Genomic DNA, 17,830 nt, shown 5'->3' with positions numbered 1-17,830 from the left:
AATGTTTTGCATGATTTTAAGACGCAAAGTGGAGCCAAAATGACATAGCTAGACATCATCTATAAAAAAAAACTAGGAGGCCTCCCTAGTCACAGGGACTTTATGGGATCCCGATTGTATCCGTGTGTGTGTCAGGTAGGTTTGCTTTAGGTTAGCTTGCTACCTACCTACCTACCAAACAAACAAAAATACTCTTAATGTTTGCAGAGACTAAATGGCTTATACTAATCCATTAGTTGCTTTTAATAAAGCTTTCTGGAAAGAGCATGTGTAGTGTAACATTGTAATCAGGGTTTGATATCAACATTTAGCTAACTACCAGACACTGGCTACCAATCTTTAGCTCATACATACGTGATTCAGATCGAGACAGAACAAGAAAGGTAGTGATGATTGATAATCATAGTGCTAATATTGAGCATAACAGTAGGCTATAGACTTGAGAATTTAAGTCACAATCAATCATAGATCATAATACTGAGGCTGGCCACTCTGTGGGGTGCTTTCCCCACAGATTTTGGGATAAAAAAGGGACACTGAGGAAATCCTATCAGACAGTTTTTTTTCTTTACATCTGGCCCTTTCTTCAAACCGAAGGGTACTGAAACAGGCTGGTGCTGACGTTTCATGTTAAGTCCATTTCAAGACATAGCGTCTCTCAATTTCCCATTCATTCCATTTATGGAATGTTTTCCCCGCATTCAAAGAAACGGAACAAGATGGCGGCACCCTTGTTTTGTCTCCTAAGTTGAGTCACATTAAATAAAGAATGAACATTCACATAGCTCTGTATTCAGTCTGTTCACTCCAAGAGTCATTTTGTTGTGAAATTTTCTTGAACCGCACTGCTGAGCCAAGAAATCTCTCGTTAGCTGACATGCAAGTCTGAATAATGGGAAATGAAACCCAGGGCCACATGGGCTTACAATGGACTCCAACATCTGTCTTTAGAATTGTATGGCTCAATCATGATGTGAAAGGCAAGGGTTCAGATCGGGTCTTCTGTGCTGAGAAATATGACGCCCATTCCAGACAGCCTGTATGACGACGCTCAAAGCATAACGCTCATGCACTTTTGACCTGTGCACATCCATCCACCTTGCTGCGCTAAGATGCCAAGCGTTTGCTGGGAGCTTTTGCTCGTAATGAGGCAGCTGGAATAATTTCAAGTCCATAGGGCCATTTATAGGCCTGGCATTAGGAGCTTTTCTGAAGCTATAGATATAGCTCAGGAAACACTAACTGTATGCAATGCAAGATAAACTTTGTCCTCCAGGAAGCAGGGGACAACAGGAAGGGAAATATTTCATTCTCAATGATGAAATAAATAACCATGATGCAGTCCTGCAGTCACACACACACACGTTTGCATCATGTGTGCATGTGTACAGCAAGCAGCGAAGACGGCAAACACACCGAATCTCAAACCCAGGCAGTAAAAGGTGTGCGCTGACCTCCAGACTACCTCACCTTCAGGCAAATCACTCCTGCACACGCACACACCCTCCAGGGACACACCCATAGCCCTACCAGGGATTCAAACCAGTCCCTCATGGAAAAGGTGTGTGTGTGTGCTGGGCAGGGTCTTTTATTATACATATTTATATATATATTAAAAAAAAGCGCCTCACAGTACAATCCCACTTCTGACACCATTTGTGGTGAAGTGCAGCAACCATACTCTCAAATCTGGGTCAGAAAAGCTTGACAAACATAAGGATGAGTGACTGTGACCTCTCCAAAATGGTAGCTCTGGTGGGAGAGTGCAGTGGGTTTTTTTTTTTTGGATGCAGTGCTCAGTACCGTCCAAATGTGGTCCACGGAAGGACAACCAGTGAACCAGTGGCAGGGTCATTGGCACCCAAGGCTCACTGATGCGCATGGGGAGTGAAGGCTAGTCCATCTGGTTCCATCCCAAAGTTAAGCAACGGTGTGCATGGAGCAATGGAAGAAGGTGGCCTGGTCTGAATCACCACATCTTTTACATGTGGACAGCTGGGTGCATGCGTCACTTACCTGGGGAAGAGATGACACCAGGATGCACTATGCGAAGAAAGCAAGTCTGCAACGCAACTGCTGGGAAACCTTGAGTTATGGCATTCATGTGGCTGTTACTTTAATATAACTAAACAAACAAACAAACAAACAAAAAAAAAAAAAAAGTTGCAGACCTAGTATACCCCTTCATGGCAACAGTGTTCTCTAATGGCACTGACCTCTTTCAGCATGCCAATATGTCCTACATCACTGCAAAAACTGCTCAGGAATGGTTTGAGGAACATAATGGTTCAAGGTTTTGACTTGGCCTCCAAATTCTCCAGATCTTATTCTGATGGAGCATCTGTGGGATGTGCTGGAAAAGCAAGTCTGATGAAAGCCACACCTAGTATCTTAAAGGACCTAAAAAGATCTGCTGCTTATGTTGTGGTGCCAGATACTACCAGACACCTTCAGAGGAGTTCATGTCTCGAGGTGGTAGCGCAAGTGGGACATGCAGTATATATTACACAGATGGGTTAATGGTAGGAGTGAATGGGGTGTGTGGGTGTGGGGGGTTGAGTGCATGTGTGAGTGTTTGTAATGGGTGCTTGTGTGCATCAGGCTGAGAGAGGATGCAATAGCGAACTAGACCTGGTTACTACTTGACCTCACTTGAGAGCCAAACACAATGAGGCTGCCTTCACTAGAAAGGCCTTTCTCTACATAAAGACAACAGGCCTATTCATTATATCAGTCAGTAAATAATTGATCAGAGTACTTATAAATAATGTAGGGAAATGGTTCCCCAATTAGCAGCGGATGAGTTGAGTCGCTTTCACAGATGTCGGTTCCAGACCCATTTGCACAGGCTTGAAGTTCTCAGCGTTAGAAGAAAACAGAAATGCTGTGTGTCAACGATTCCTCTGCTGACCTGAATAAGTCACCTCGTACCACGATTCCTGCGCCACTCCCTCAGAGCCACAGAAGTAGACATACAACACACACACACATGCACACCCACCCACCCCTGCATCATATTAGACATGGTACCCTGACAACACATGATTATGAAGGCGGTTTAGCAGTGATGTCATGATGGAAGGGAATTAACCCTGATTAATTCCACCGGGGACGTGGGTCAATAAGCAAGCCGTTTGTTTTCGGACAGCATGTTAGGTGCCATAGTGAACACATGCCAGGTGGCTGAGTTATGTAAATCAGAATCCAGCCATTTTCTATCCATCTTCCATCCATGTATGCATCTGTCCATCCATCCCTCTCCCCAAGTACACCAAATCTAAGCCAAGACAACAGAGTGACAAACTATGTTGCAGTAGCACCAATCTAGAGAAATAATCTTCCTTCAGCTAATATGGCACTCCATGTTTTGAACCAGTGCCTGCAGCACTGCACTAGGGTGGTGCAGCAGTGCGGGACAGACCAGCATATCACAGAAGCACAGTACTACCCTACCATAGCACAGAACTACCTGTACACTGAGCATCTGAAGCACTGCAGCACAAGGAAGAGAAAATGCATCGTGTACGTACGTGCGCGCACGCACACATCACCCACTCGTGTGTGTGTGGGGGGGGAGTGGAGTGGAGCTTTGGTCATCCTGTTTACCACAGCTAGACTGACTGTGGCAGGACTACAAACATTGTTTTTCTTTAATGTCCTATATATGGATATCTTGTATCTGTTGTGACAGAAGGAGGGGGAAAAACAAAACAAAAACACACACAATCAGGATTGTGTGAACCCCACAGCTCCCATAAATCAGAAACATGTCCAACATGGACGCCCAGTGACAAAGCTTTACTCCTCTTCCTCCTCATCCTTGCGTCATATTCCTGTCACTACTTGTAATCTAAAGCAAGATGGAAAGAATCAGCACCATTTTCCTAAGAAGGAGCTGCAAGCTCTGCACCTGACACAGCACCATCAATCGAAGGATCGTTAGTCATGGTACCACGTCTGCTGCGCCGAAGAGAGAACCTGGACGGCTCTCTGCACGCCGATATGGAACAGAGCAGCAGCGAGTCTTACAAACTGCTGAAAGCGTCGTAACCTATAAAAACTGAAGTGTTCTGTAAAATCTGAGTGCATTTTGCCAAAGATCTGCGTGGGACGAACTGTGGGGTCCGAGCTAAATTCAAAAATCAAACTTAACGTGCTGTTATCCAAAACCTTTACTGTACCATGGTGTGGGCTGGATGCAAACACCTACCAAGCCAACACATTGAAATAAATAAAAATCCTTTGTTCGGTTCATAACCTTTACCCCGTACACCTCAGTTCAGCACACAGTTTCGTCATCCATCGGACTGAGGAAAACGAGCGCAGAGCGACAAACCACACACACACACAAAAAGAGACAGACACGAAGCATTTGTGTAAAAGCAGCGATTCACAACACGCATGGGCCAGGCACTCAAGGGGGGGGGGGGGGGGGGGGGGTGGAGAGATGGCCACTGGGGATGAAAGCTTCAATTTGATTCCACTTAAGGGATTAGCAACTTCAGCAAGACCGCACACCCAGAGACAGCTAGTGAGGCGAGGGCCCCGCTCTAAATCTGGAGAGACCACCCTTAGGAAAGGGGACCGCGAGGGCTCTCGGGGGGGGGGGGGCGTAGCCGTGGACGCCACGGGCAGGAGAGGCGATTAGCAGATGCACGACCACGTGGGCCCACACACGCTCGCGCAAGCAGAGAAAGGAATGGGAGGAAATGCAACACCACTGGCTCCTCCGTGCTGGCGTGTGTATTGGGTGACAGCTCTGGCCATGGTGTGGGCAGGGGCTGCTCTGTTTGTTGTCTTCCCCAGAGGAAGGAAATAATCATTATAAGAGTAATGAAAGGAAATGGCATGAGGGGACCATCTCTGCTTGAAACGATATTCCAGAATTGTGCAAGTCTTCCATCTTTGCCATGGTTCCCCCCCAGCCCAGCTAGGTAGAGGCTATGGATGTGAGCGCAACCTTTCCCCATCTTCAGTGAACTGCAACGAAGCTAAAAGTTTGTTTAGAGATGAAGCGATCATACAACTGGGCGGCCCTTTTAGAAATCCAATTCAAATGTGAGTGGGGGGGGCAGGGGGTCCGTTTCCTCTGCAGACATTTGAACTACCCACAGCATTTCCTGTGTTCCCAGACTCTCGGGTTGCTTTGGAAGAGCGTGTGAGCAAGCATGCTTACTGCCCGGCAGAGTGGCACGTGGATGCAATAACAGGAATTGCTCCCCGTTGCATTCGATGGGGTCAAACCAGGTGGGGAGGAAGCACCGCTCTAAAAGAGGAAAGTGATCTGGCATGGCAAGCGTGACAGCCGAGCAGCTAAAAAACTAAAAGAAAATAAATAAATAAATAAATTTAACCAAATGCAGTGTGTCACAAGAGGCCACAAGAGGAGGCCAAGCTGCAGATACCCCAGCTGCTCCGACAGCGCCTCCTTTATGACCCCAACACCACCACAAACACCACTGTCTTGGCTGAAGTCAGTGCAGGGAAAGCAAGACATGAAGCTTGACACAGATCCACCCATCAACACCAAGCATTAGCCCAAATGACACACGAGCCAAGAGCGGCTGCTGCCCCGCCCCACTCTCACTCTGCTTCCACAGGGTCTGCCTGAGGTCACTTGAGCTGCCCAGGCAAAACACCACACATGTTCTTGTCTAATTGGTATCCGAGTGTGTGGGGCTCGACAACTATCTAGTACTGTTTGTACCAAGACATATTCAAAGCCTGAACTCACTCACTCAAGTAAGTTAGTCTCAGGACCAGATAGACAGGACTGGGTTAGGGCTGAGCTCTTGGGCTTTAAACACTTCATACTTTACCGTATTGACTACTGTATTACTGGGACCTCTCTCCCTTTCTCCCCTATCCTCTCCTCATTTCCTTCATCATTGCCATCATCCTGTGGTTAATAATAACACTCATGCAGTGCATAGGCTGGCCATTCCAGCCCATTTGCGCAACGTTCCACCCAAAGGATGAGGGGGGTTGGCGAGCAGGAGGGACTTCCAGGATTCCCCAAGGCTTGAGGGCTAAATCTAACGGCTGAGGCTTGCTGAGGTATTCCGTCTGGAGCCTGCCGTACACTCGGCTGCTCTGGCCAATCACGTAAGCACATCACGTAAGAGACGGGTGAGGTGGCGGAATTGGCCTCTGGACAGGGACCGGTGGAGGTGAAAACCCGCATTGCAATCAGTGGTGCTTTGGATGGAAGCAGGATATAGTCACTCAGCCACACACTTTGGACAAGGCTTTTGCATGGGAATTTGTGACATGTTCACACATGTGGAATGCTGTGCCTAATCCTCCGACAGCTCTCTTTGGGGTGATGCCAGAAGACGTGCAAGTTCCTTCAGGTCAGGCAGAAGGTATAGCGATTTCCACACTGCTGCCCAGGCGAATGGTCCTCCTCAGAGTCATCATCCCATTAAAACTGGATTAAAAGAGCCAATGGCACAGCTGAAGCTTGGACATCTTGAGCACAACACCCGGGGCTCCAAGTTCTTCAATATCTGGCAACAGCTTCTTACATCTTCAGTAAACACTGCATGAGGAATCAATCCCTTAGCCCTCCCCCATTTCACCATATTATTTTCTACACATTTGTAAGTGTATGTAGACTGTGGTAGTATGCATCTAGGCTGAGGTAGTATGTGTATAAGTGTCAATTTAGGTCCTGTTTAAATCCTTTGTTGCATTAAACATAAAGGAAAAGAAAAAAAAATCCAAAACACGATACAAATATTTGAAATAAATGAATGGTGAGAATATCACAGGTCCAGAATTAAACTTGCTATTTGCATACACTCACACCGACCTCAGTGTCTATACTCAACAGCACTAGAGGTCATACAAATTACACCCAAGTGTTCAAGTGTTTTACAGTTAGTAGTCTGTATCTAAGCATGCAGTGTGGCACAGGAGTGCAAATTAGACCCAGTACGTGAAGGTGAAGCTGACGCTGGGTCTGACTCCCCTCAACTTGTAAAGTCTAGCTGGACAATTTACAGATACCCGAGTGAAGAAGCGCTGAACTCAGGAGGTAGCAATTTATTATTTTTTTTTTGGCAGTGAAATCTTCTGAATTTTCACTTTTTTAAAAAACTTAATGTTTTTAAAAGCAGCACAACACTTACTATGCATGCACCAATAAGTCAGTTCCAAGCAGCGCGACCTTACGTACATTCAGACATGTTCACACACGGTGGTCATACGTTTTCAGCACAGAATCCAAGAACACACTGCCGTCCTGTCTTGGGCTCACTGCCACAGTAGGGAGTGGTGTGAGCATAACTAATGGCTGCAGAGGTAGTCGTAGTAGCAGTGATCTCGGGGAGAGGAGACCATGATTGATCATTTGCGCCCGTCCTACACACCCCGCTGAGCGGCAACCGGAGGGTTGGCCAGGCAGGATGTAGGGGAGGGCGATGACGTCGCACACAGGACTCCGGAGCCTTCAACAAAAGTTGCAAACAGGAGGTGCAGGCGCTCGGGTATCATTGAGGATTCTCGGGGTTCCCTTGCTCTCTCTTCCTGTTTGGGTACAATTTTAAGGATGGAAAAAGATTTCTTTACGGTCACGTGTAAAGTAACACGATCTACCAAAGCGCTCAGTGGAACCACCACATGCCTGCGCTGCGCCACGCTTGCTTGGACATCGCTGATTGCTTGGTCTAAGAACACGGCAAAGGCAACGCCTTTCCTGTCTACACCTAATCTCTTCTAGGAGCTGCACAACTGGCCAGGTAGAAGTAATCTAGGGTTCTGTTCCATAACACGTGATTTAACAGGAACACCATCCAGCAGCTTGTCACTTAAGCCTATAAATCAAGGTCAGAGGAGCGTTATCCCCCGAAATAGCCCGAGCCTGACCCCTCGTAGAGGGGTTTGGAGTAGACTCCACTCCGCATGCTTTAATTCCACATGGCCATGCGTCTCTGGAGGTCAGCCCCTTGATAAATGGCTCTGGAGAGGAGACACAGCCCAGTGTGAACTTCTTAGTGCATGTGCATGTACACACACACACACACCCCACTAATTTCATTAGCCACAGGGAAGTCATGTCTCAGCTAGCCCTATACCAGTAAACAGCAGAAAACACCACATCCCCTTAAGCGCTCAGCATAGTTATTACGAAATGAAATAAAGTACTCGAGCGCGCCACGAAGCCGAAAGCGCCTTCGCGAGTTGTCACGCTTGCGCACTTTTAGTTTTGCCTGCCGCGTATGTGGGAACGATCACAGGCTGTGTTGCGTGGTGTCTTCGTCCGCAGAGCCCGTCCAGCTGTATCCACATGACGTCTGCGCTTGTTCGGCGAGCAATGCGAACTAACTGCGGTGAAAACGAAGCCAGGTGACCGTTGCCTCTGCGAGAAGCATGTTGAGGCCTTTACTCTACGTCCAACCCCCCCCTGCTCCTTTCGTTCGCCTTGGGTCATTCGTCTCCCCCCCGCCGGCCCGCTCACACTTGCCTGCCTCTCCCAATGCATCTTGTTCACTGCTGTCCCCTTCATACAGTCCCCATGCTGCCCGAACCTGCTGTCGACGTTCTTTACGGCTGTGGTGCCCCGAAACATCCTGGAGGGCAGAGAAAAGGAGGGAGGCTTCTGACAGAGAGCCACATGGCCCTCTCAGGCACGCAGGAACACAGATGGAGAGGCACAGCATTAAAGAGCTTTACACAGTCCAAGTAAAGACAGACAGGACAATGGCCCATGGCACAGAGTCCAGAGGCAAGCCCACTGCAGAACGCGAGGCACTTGGAAAGAGACAGACGGCAGGGGCCGACGCTACCAAACCAGGCACTTCGAGGTTAGGAAACAAAACGGAGGAAAAGAGAAAGCAAGCAATGGCTGCTTATTTGGGAACCTATTCAACAATACGGCCTACAAATTATTATATATCAATTAACCGCATTATCATATTTATGATGAGATGAATCTGAATGAAACCCCTAGCAGTACTCTGTGCAGATGCTGTTTACCCGAGCTGTATGATATACATTTGGGAATAGTAATCACAACATCGCTAAACAAAAATTAATGCCATGAAATGCAAATGAGCCCTCTAAGACATTGTGTGTATATGCGCGCTGCAAGCATCCTGACCATGTGAGGTATTCCAGATGAACGCTCTCTACGGTGATTCATCAAAAACACCCATTCACACATTCCAACAAATGTAAACAAGTGTAGTCAATACATGCAGCATAACCACAAAACAGTGCTTTGTTAGTAGTGCAGTCCTAATGTTTACTCTGCCACTTGGCCCACAAACAACAATTTAGGGTGAGCTGATATTACAGAAAGAACCCCTAAAGACTGCCCACAATTGATCATTATGACTTTAGGTTGTATATATTATCTTTGGCTAGGGATATAACAAGCCTCCCGCCTCCAATTTGTGATTGGCTTGCATTTGCCTGCAGGTTAAGTTGGGGGTGGGGTTAAATGACCACAGCCAGTAGTGGGAAGCAGAACAAACAAGTAACAATAGTCACACACAATCCATCACTTACACAGCCTTTTATGCACACTTTGATCATGTTAGCCAGTGGCCCTGAACTTCAGCATAACAGATTTTTAAAAGGAATCACTGACAAAAGGCAAGTTCGGTATCTTCACACTTGAGGATATTTACATCTCCATTAGGAATCACAGCCTTGCCTGTACACTGCCCCGCCCCCACATCAGGTCACTATAAGAAATTGCACACTTAGCTGTTGCTTTGCTGTCTGAGTCTTTGCATAAATAGTTCATTCACAAAAGGGTTATTAAAAGGTGTAGGATTCACTGGCAACATGCGTTTGAATGTGGAATCTGTCAACGTACGAATTAAAAGTCATTGTGACAAAAAGATAGAGGCAAAAGAGACGAGACATCTGATGAGCAGCTTTGCCAGCTGATCAGCTGCTGGTGGTGATGGCAGGTTGGATTGATCGGGTTCTTTGGGGGCATTAGGGTTTTGCAGTCACTGCTTTTCAACGAAAACATTTCAGCAGCCACATCACAAACATGCGGCAACAGCTGCACGTAATGGCCTTTTCCCAATAGGAACTCACTATTACGGTCATCCGATAGCAGGCAGCTCCTCAACGACAGGCTGGTAATACAATAGCCGTTTAAATGTCACATGCCCACCGCCCGGATCCGGGATCGCGAGCGTGATCAGGAGAGCACCGACTGCAGTGCAGGGGGCTGGCTGCAGGAGGTGGGGGGAGGAGGTCATGATGAAGCTAGCGTGGCTCGTGTTGACGATGCAATGTGAAAGGAGCTTTCAACCAATCAACACCTCACCGTCTCCCCACCAAAGAACCAATCAACACCTCACTGTCTGCCTAGCAATCCAGCTAGAACAGTGGTTTAACGCACCTTCGCAGACCCTCTCAGCCTGAAGTGCCGAACACACAACCAAGAGCCAATAAGCCTCGGCAAAAACACCGTTATTAGATTCACTACCGCTTCATTAGTAGACGACTTCTACTGAAATGTGCCAAAACAAAAATTAGTAGCACTTAAGAGTGATGAGGGCAAAGATGGAATGTTGAGTGATTGCGAGCAGTTAATGGCAATCCACGATCTCTGAACATGCCTCTCTCTTCCACAGACTGCAAGGGAAATTCGCTATACCTCTGCCTGTCGCAGTGGTGAGCCAACTCTTGGGAGAAGTTGTGAACAGTAAGAAGAAGAAGAAGAAGAAGAAGAAGAAGAAGAAGAAGAAGTGGCAGGATGCGGCTTCCTGCGCTGGCCTTGTAAGGCAGCATACCTCCCACGTGCTTTAGCGCTTCATTTCTGCTCCAGAACACTACTTTCGTGAGAACAAAGATCAGATCATTATTCCGTCATGGATTCCTCAGCAATGGTAAATGTTAAACTGGTATCATACGAAGCAAATTGTTTAAAAAAATAATAAATAAATAAATAAATAAATAAATAAATAAATAAATAAATAGTCTGTGTAAAAAGGACGCTGCCATAAGGGGTTTTGGCAGTGCTAAAATAAATTGTGTGTGTCTACACTTTACCACTGACATGGTGCCGGTGTCAGAATCTCAAACGGACCTACACTTCCACCAGCACAAAAAATGTGCCTGTTCTGGCTCAAAAACTGGGACCCATGGCGCCAGCAGCCAAAGGGCAGGGTCTCCCCATCACTCCGTAACGTTGTTTAACCACCATTTTCCAGATATTCACTACTTTGCTGTCTTTCACTTCATCTGCTTACATTTAATCTGCTAATAAATGTAAATCTGCTGCTGTCTTGTATGAGACAATCGCCCCTGTACCATGTGGAAACGCTGAGAGTTCACTCTCTGACGTCAGATGTGTTCAAGGCAAAACCTATCGCCGCAAAAGAGCCATCTGCCGACTTCCGGCCCAGGGAATGCCCATATCCGGATCCGTAACCACTCGGCTCTCGCTCCTGGGACCCAGCACCAGAACTTTGCTGACGGATAAGCGATAAGAGGGTGGGTATTTGGCTGTAAGGCTGGGTCACCTCTAATGCAGAAGCGAACAGAGAGCTTTAAGGGCTAATCTAGTTTGAGTCTCTGTGTGCGCACACGTGCATTAGGAGCCTTCAGCCTCTTCTATCCACTAAGCTCATGACTGCTCTGCTTCCATGCGCAACACTTACTCGTATTAATATTTCAGGAAGCACAAACCCGATCTACGTTCATGAGGCAAGCACGAGGAGAGGCTTCAACATGGGGATGTGGTGAACGGGGCAGTAAGGGGACGCGCAGCCTGTGAGGCTGGGGGCGGCACGGTTCTTGTACGAACGGAAAGCTCCCCAGCCAAGCCTGGGGGTCCTGCGTGATTCGGGCCGTTGCTGCATTCGGAGGTGGGGGCTGGGCGGGGCGACGCTGGGACGCTCCGGCCCCGTATGTGGGTTCGCTGCCAGACCAAAAAAAAAAAGATGGAGGGATGAGACGAATCAGCACAGGGAGCAGGAGAAGGCACTGGACAAACGCAGTGGAAGGAAGGAGAGATACGAGAGCATGCTGGGGAACACTGAGGTTTTATGGTTTATGAAAGATGGAGCAGATCTCTGTACATGGTAGTAGGAGGCCACACTCCACCCACACGCTCCTCCAACCAATCGATCGATAAAAATGTGCAACCATCAAAGGAAACATTTAATGAAATTAAAACGAACAGAACGGCATAAAACGGAATACATGGTGCATTGATTACTGTTGCAGTAGCCTCATCAGTGAAATTTGTTATAGCCTAACGCAGCCAGTGCAGTTGGCGCACACTAGCTCTGCAGTATTACACTTGCGTTTCCCTTAAAACAAACCAAATGGGAACAAAATCCCATGACCTGAGACAGAAACTAAACTGCTGTCGTCACGTTGGTTGAAACGACTCAGAAACCCGCCTGAGCGAGTGCTGTTACGCCTTCAAAACTGCAACACGGCCTTTACACACAGACCTTTAACGATATGATTTTAATCCAACCACAGGCGGCGACCAAACGTCAGTACATTTGATTAAGTAAGAATTGTTTGTCTGTCACAAATTAGCATGACAGTAAACAGCCATTAATTAAAGGACTCGCAGTGCAGTATGACCAGTCATGCACACATCAACATTGTGAGAAGTGAACAGCTGGATTTCACACTTAAATCCTAAACTTTAAATTCCCTGCAGCACACGTGCATGAGCAATCATACTGCACGAGGAACCTGTAAGTGTGAGCCTTTACTGAAACCTAGAGCAAATAAAGACTAAGAAAAAGAAAAACATTTCTAAGAGCTTTGCGGCTGATACTGTGGAATAGAGTTTTAAGCAGAGCACTGATTTAAGCGTACCAAGGGCTGATCGTATCCCGCTTATCTTCTGAGAGATGGATGTTCATCTCAAAGAGAATCAGTACCAGGCCTTCTGTGTCTCAAGTTGTGTCAGAGCGCCACCCCACCACATGGGTGCAGCCTTTAACTAACCTGCAACACCTGGATATTTCGCTCACCATCTCCGAATCAGGGGGAGGGGGTTGGGTGTCAGCACTCTGGGAAAACCAGATGCCTTCAGAATCTGATCACCAGACTCCATAACAGGCAGCCTGGATGGGATCCCGACAGACCTGGCCACTGACGTCTCTAATCCTGCCAGCTCCAACCTGCTGCTGCACCACCTACCGTTTTCTGCTCACCTCAGCAGTTTCTGTCTGACTATTTTGGCACAATTGTTTCTCTACACTTTGTACAGCAGTTTTTTTTGTTGTTGTTCTTTACATTTTAAAGCCATTTCTTATTTTGTCCATACAGGGTATACTGACGGTATATTGTACCGTATACTGAATGAGGTGACTGTGCCAAAGTGTACGTGTGTGTGAAGAAGAAAGGCAGGAGGAACAGCCAGCTCTCAGTAGCAGGGAAGCCGGTGGGCCTCAGGAAGATGGGCAGGCATCACTCCCAGCACCTAGTCTGGGGATTTAACACCACTCCATTTTTGTGTGGTAACCGCGTCAGCTTGCCATAGCACTAGCGGCCATGGGTGCCAGCAGGGAGTGACCTGTTGGGCTGGACACAGAGGCACGCATATTGCTTCAGTACAGCAACAGGTGAAAAGGATCATTTCTATCCACCCACACTGAAGACCTCTGAATAAGAGCTTTCAAGAGTGTTTAATTTATTGAGTAACATGATCAAGAAAGAAACGTGTGGCATTTCAGCTCGTGCTGCATCACAGTGGCCTCCTGAATGATGAGATCAGTGCACCATCTTTGATAAACTGTAGCAGACCGGGGGCGGGGGGCTCATCTGCCTGTGCCCTGTGCTCCGCCTGCTTCCCGCATCCCGGCACACCTCATCAGTTAGAGGAAAACTTTCGAGCGGTCTCCGATGTTACAACTCTTGCTGCATTTTTCCAGCAAAGATATGGGGGGGGGGGGGAACTGGAATTCAGGACTGGAATTCAGATCCAGTGCAAATCAGGCTGTAGAATGCTGGCACATGACGTTATTTTGTGTTTTGTGAGAGTGCGCTTCGGTAGCTCATAAAACTCAACCTCCCTGCAGCCTGCCTGGCTGTGGGTGCCATGTCGCAAACCTCCCATATCTGCACCCACACCTTCCCCTCCAACACGCACACACAATCAAACTGATAAGGCTCTTTTGGCAAGTTCCCCGGTTCGCCCTGCTGATTGCACTCATGTTTCCAAAGCACAGAGGCACGGTTGACTTTCACTGTTTCTCTTGCAGCACAGCTTGGGGTCAGTTATCCACTTGCATTAATGTGTAGAAATGTGGGTGGGAGCTGCAAAGCAACTTCCACAGTTAAAAGCATCAGGTGTTGTGTCACAGGCGGACTGTAAAAACACCACTCAACACCGCACATCTCGATGACGAGGTGGAAGTGAAGTTATTGCATTTTTTTTTTTTTTAGAAAATAGCACGCAGCATGTGGCGCAGGAAAGAACCTGAGCGCCTGCATGTGGTGGGCTAGCGGGCCGACGGTGGAAGGAGGGGAAGAGATTGGGCTTTAAGTATTTGTTTGGTTCCTCTTCCGAGCAGCGTTTAAACCTCACACGGCGGGCCAGCGTATCAGGAGCCGCTTGTTAAAACTGATGAGCAGCATTATAATAAACCTTTTTTAAAAAAATAAATAAATAAATACATTTTTTTTAAAAAGCAGCTCTGTCAGGACATGGCTAGGTCACAGCCCTGATCAGACACACGGGCTGCATCGATCGCCACACGCTTTGAAACGCTTGCACAGACAAACAGGATACTTTTCACACAAGGTGCGGAGGGAGTGAGGAACAGCATCAGCCACCAGAAGCCTCGTGGAAAACCAGAGGGACGACTCGGCACGGCAGGCCTGCTGAAAACTAGAATGGTGGAGCAAGTCACTGCATTATTGATGGTTTTAATAGCCTGGGGACAGCAGTCTCGGAAATAAAGCTTTGTTGAACTGGTCAGAGGTGTGTGGACATTCAAGTCCTACCGAAATCTAGGAAGAGAGTCAAATGTAACAAATATCAAGCATCACATCAATAACCTAAATGGATTCATACATCACAGTTGTTTACAGCGTTTAAAACCACAAGGCACTTGCATGAAGCCAAAAAACTGAAGGTGATTCTCACACTAGAACACAAGCTATGGGCAGTTTACATCTGTCACACACACACACACACACACACACACACACAGCCTCGACATCAAACGGCAAGCAAAAACCAGTTTGCTTGTGTCTGAGGGGGCACAGCGGTCGCTCTGGACATGCTATTTCAGCTGAAGTGCAGACAAATAGAGACAACTGGCTGGCCCGATCAATACGGGTCTGAGCGTCAGCTGCACAACCTTCAACCCCACATCCCTCTTGTACATCTTGCAAATCACACAAATTCCTCAGACCTGCATTCAGAGCACAAAGAGGAAATGAAAAGGAGAAGTCAGTTATCCACACACTCCAAAATGTGAGCAACCTGTGAAGCTCTCGATTTGAACAACTAGGTGATGCTCATTATATTACCTTCTTCAGTCCAATACAGTTAAAATATATTTAAAAAAAAAAACAAAAACAAAAAAACACAGTAACTTTAACCAAACGCTGATGAAGCCAAGCACATATAATGAACGCTTCTCTTAAGGGTGAGCAGGCTGATGGGCGTGGAGTAGTCAGGGGACGTTTCAGTGATTGGTAGCTTAGCTTCCAGCAATGTGCACAAGCTTCGGCTGTGAATTCACACAAACGAACATGTGATTCTTTACATTTTAAGCAAACCACCTTTAACCATCTCCAGAAACAGCGATGGTAGAAAACGAGTCACACTCACACATTTCATTTCACACGAGCAACAAGCACTAAATATTATTCGGGACGAGGATTAGGACTTTTTTTTCCCTCTCTCAAATGCAGCGATTTCTCTTTCTGCAGCAAACGTGCAGCGATGAGTGGCTTGCTGCCGTGTCTCCCCAACCTGACATAGCGACCAAGTTACAAAATATTAACCAGCCAGCCGGACACAGCAACAACTTGTAGGTCGGACACACAAGCCGCGTACAAAAATGCCACCGCAGCATCTTAGTAACTCCTCGGCAACAGTTTGTGCACCGCGAAATGTCGCGCAAGCACAAACATAACCGGCACGTTGCACAAGCATGAAGGGAAAAAATATTTCACACGGCAAACGAGCCGCTTCTTTACCTTCGGCACGGGAGCGCAGATCTGACATGGTTCTCTGCACAGGCGGCATCTCGCCGCATTTGAACCGAGCCGAGGGACGGCACCTGTCAGACGCGGCTCACGCTCTTCGTGCTTTTCTGGCCGGGAATTTTAGTGCCGCTCGTCGTCAACAAAGTAGCGTTTCCCCACACACACCCCCAACCCACCGCGTCTGGCAACCATTTATTTCTGACGGATACTCATTGTTTGTCAACGAAGCACATCGGTCTCGCTGGCTCCCAGTGAAAGCGGTCGTCCGCACGCGAGGATCGATGACGCGCTTGAAACGGAATAGCGTCAAACCAGTGCCGCTTTACGAGCTGGAGTGTACCATTCCGAGGCCAGAGGGGAAACGTGTCCGCACGACGAGCGTGTGTTTATCGTTTCGCCTTTGAAATCGATACCTACGAGAGACTCAAACGTTAACGACGCAATCTTAATAGCAATTTCGACGCAAAGCTTTAAAACGGCTTTGTAATTGTTGTAAAACAAAATGTGAACAGTAGGAGGATTCTCCCAGCATTAGCGATGTGTAGCGGGCCCTTGTGGAGATTCCCCGCTGCAGTTACTCATTGTTTCGAGAGGGGGGATTGCGGAGGGACAATGACGGCCCACTGGTTCCTTTATCGCAAGGCCTTGAGCGATCACGACAAATGTTTCTGCTTAAACCTTCCAGTCAGATAATAATATTAATTATTGCCTTCCTTTGCAGTCAACAATCCAATCAGATACAACAAATAAATCAAGGCGGTTTACCTTGTCTTACCACTATTTACGAGCTTTATAACGGTATCTTTTAGGTAATGTTGGTTTTTTTGGTATACAGTAATTGGTTCACAAAAGTGACAATGATAACAGATAGAAAAAATAAATACATTTCGTCAACTATTACTGTATTTTGTAATACTGCAGCTAGGTCTTTTCATACGAGGAGGCTACTGATACTTAATTCAGTAATTCAGAACACATTGCATGCTAGGTTTTCCTTTCTCCTAAAATGTAATGGTGGAAACTCATATTACAGAGGCTTAATGACAAGGAGATCATATGATATCCGAAAACCTTGATTATTTTTTAATGTGAAATATTTTTTTTTAATGTGAAATTAAAAAAAACCCAACAACCCATGGATAATGTTCTTAATACAAACTACATATCTTTATAGCAATATGACTCATTACTGGGTGTCATTATTGGTGCAGTCATTTCCAGTGATTTGCAGTCTCCCCCTCCACCTAAGAAAGCATTCTCACAGAGATTTTGGGTCCATGGATCCACTGGTTGCCTAGCAACAGGGACAAGAAGCCTGCCTCTTTGATTATGTGTGTGCTGGTTTTATGTTTGGGCTCATATCAGTCTAAATAATGACTCATGCTCCAAATTTGTGCAAACATATTTACACACATACACACACACACACACACACACACACGGATGACCCTCATGATCACAAACACACACACACACACACACACACACACACACACACACACACACACACACACACACACACACACCAGTATGGGGCACTCCCATCAGTATCATGCTGCTTGCTGAGGGTGTTACTGGAACACACATTTCGACTATGATGTATTTGATGACCAAAGATGGGTTTCTTGGAATTGAACTGACACCACCTGTTCACTAGTCTTCATTTTAG

General features: G+C 46.9%; 1 protein-coding gene across 10 annotated transcripts in view; it reads right to left on the bottom strand.

The window, feature by feature from the left end:
• The window catches only part of atp8a1 (ATPase phospholipid transporting 8A1), a 92,783-nt gene extending 76,332 nt beyond the window's left edge, over positions 1 to 16,451 (bottom strand). For all 10 annotated transcript variants that reach the window (XR_014117450.1, XR_014117451.1, XM_081698585.1 and 7 more), the window contains exon 1: positions 16,153 to 16,451. Coding sequence is in view for 8 of the 10 variants with exons in the window: in XM_081698585.1 (XP_081554711.1) it covers positions 16,153 to 16,201 (49 nt within the window). In the remaining 2 variants the exon portion in view is untranslated. The remainder of the gene's footprint in view (positions 1 to 16,152) is intronic.
• Between the last annotated feature and the right edge of the window lie 1,379 nt (positions 16,452 to 17,830).

The sequence above is a fragment of the Electrophorus electricus genome, chromosome 16 (assembly GCF_041902795.1).
Source record: "Electrophorus electricus isolate QZ-2024a chromosome 16, ASM4190279v1, whole genome shotgun sequence".
NCBI lineage: Eukaryota > Metazoa > Chordata > Actinopteri > Gymnotiformes > Gymnotidae > Electrophorus > Electrophorus electricus.
The sequence above is the reverse complement of the archived record's forward strand: the minus strand, read 5'-3'. Positions and strand labels throughout refer to the sequence as shown.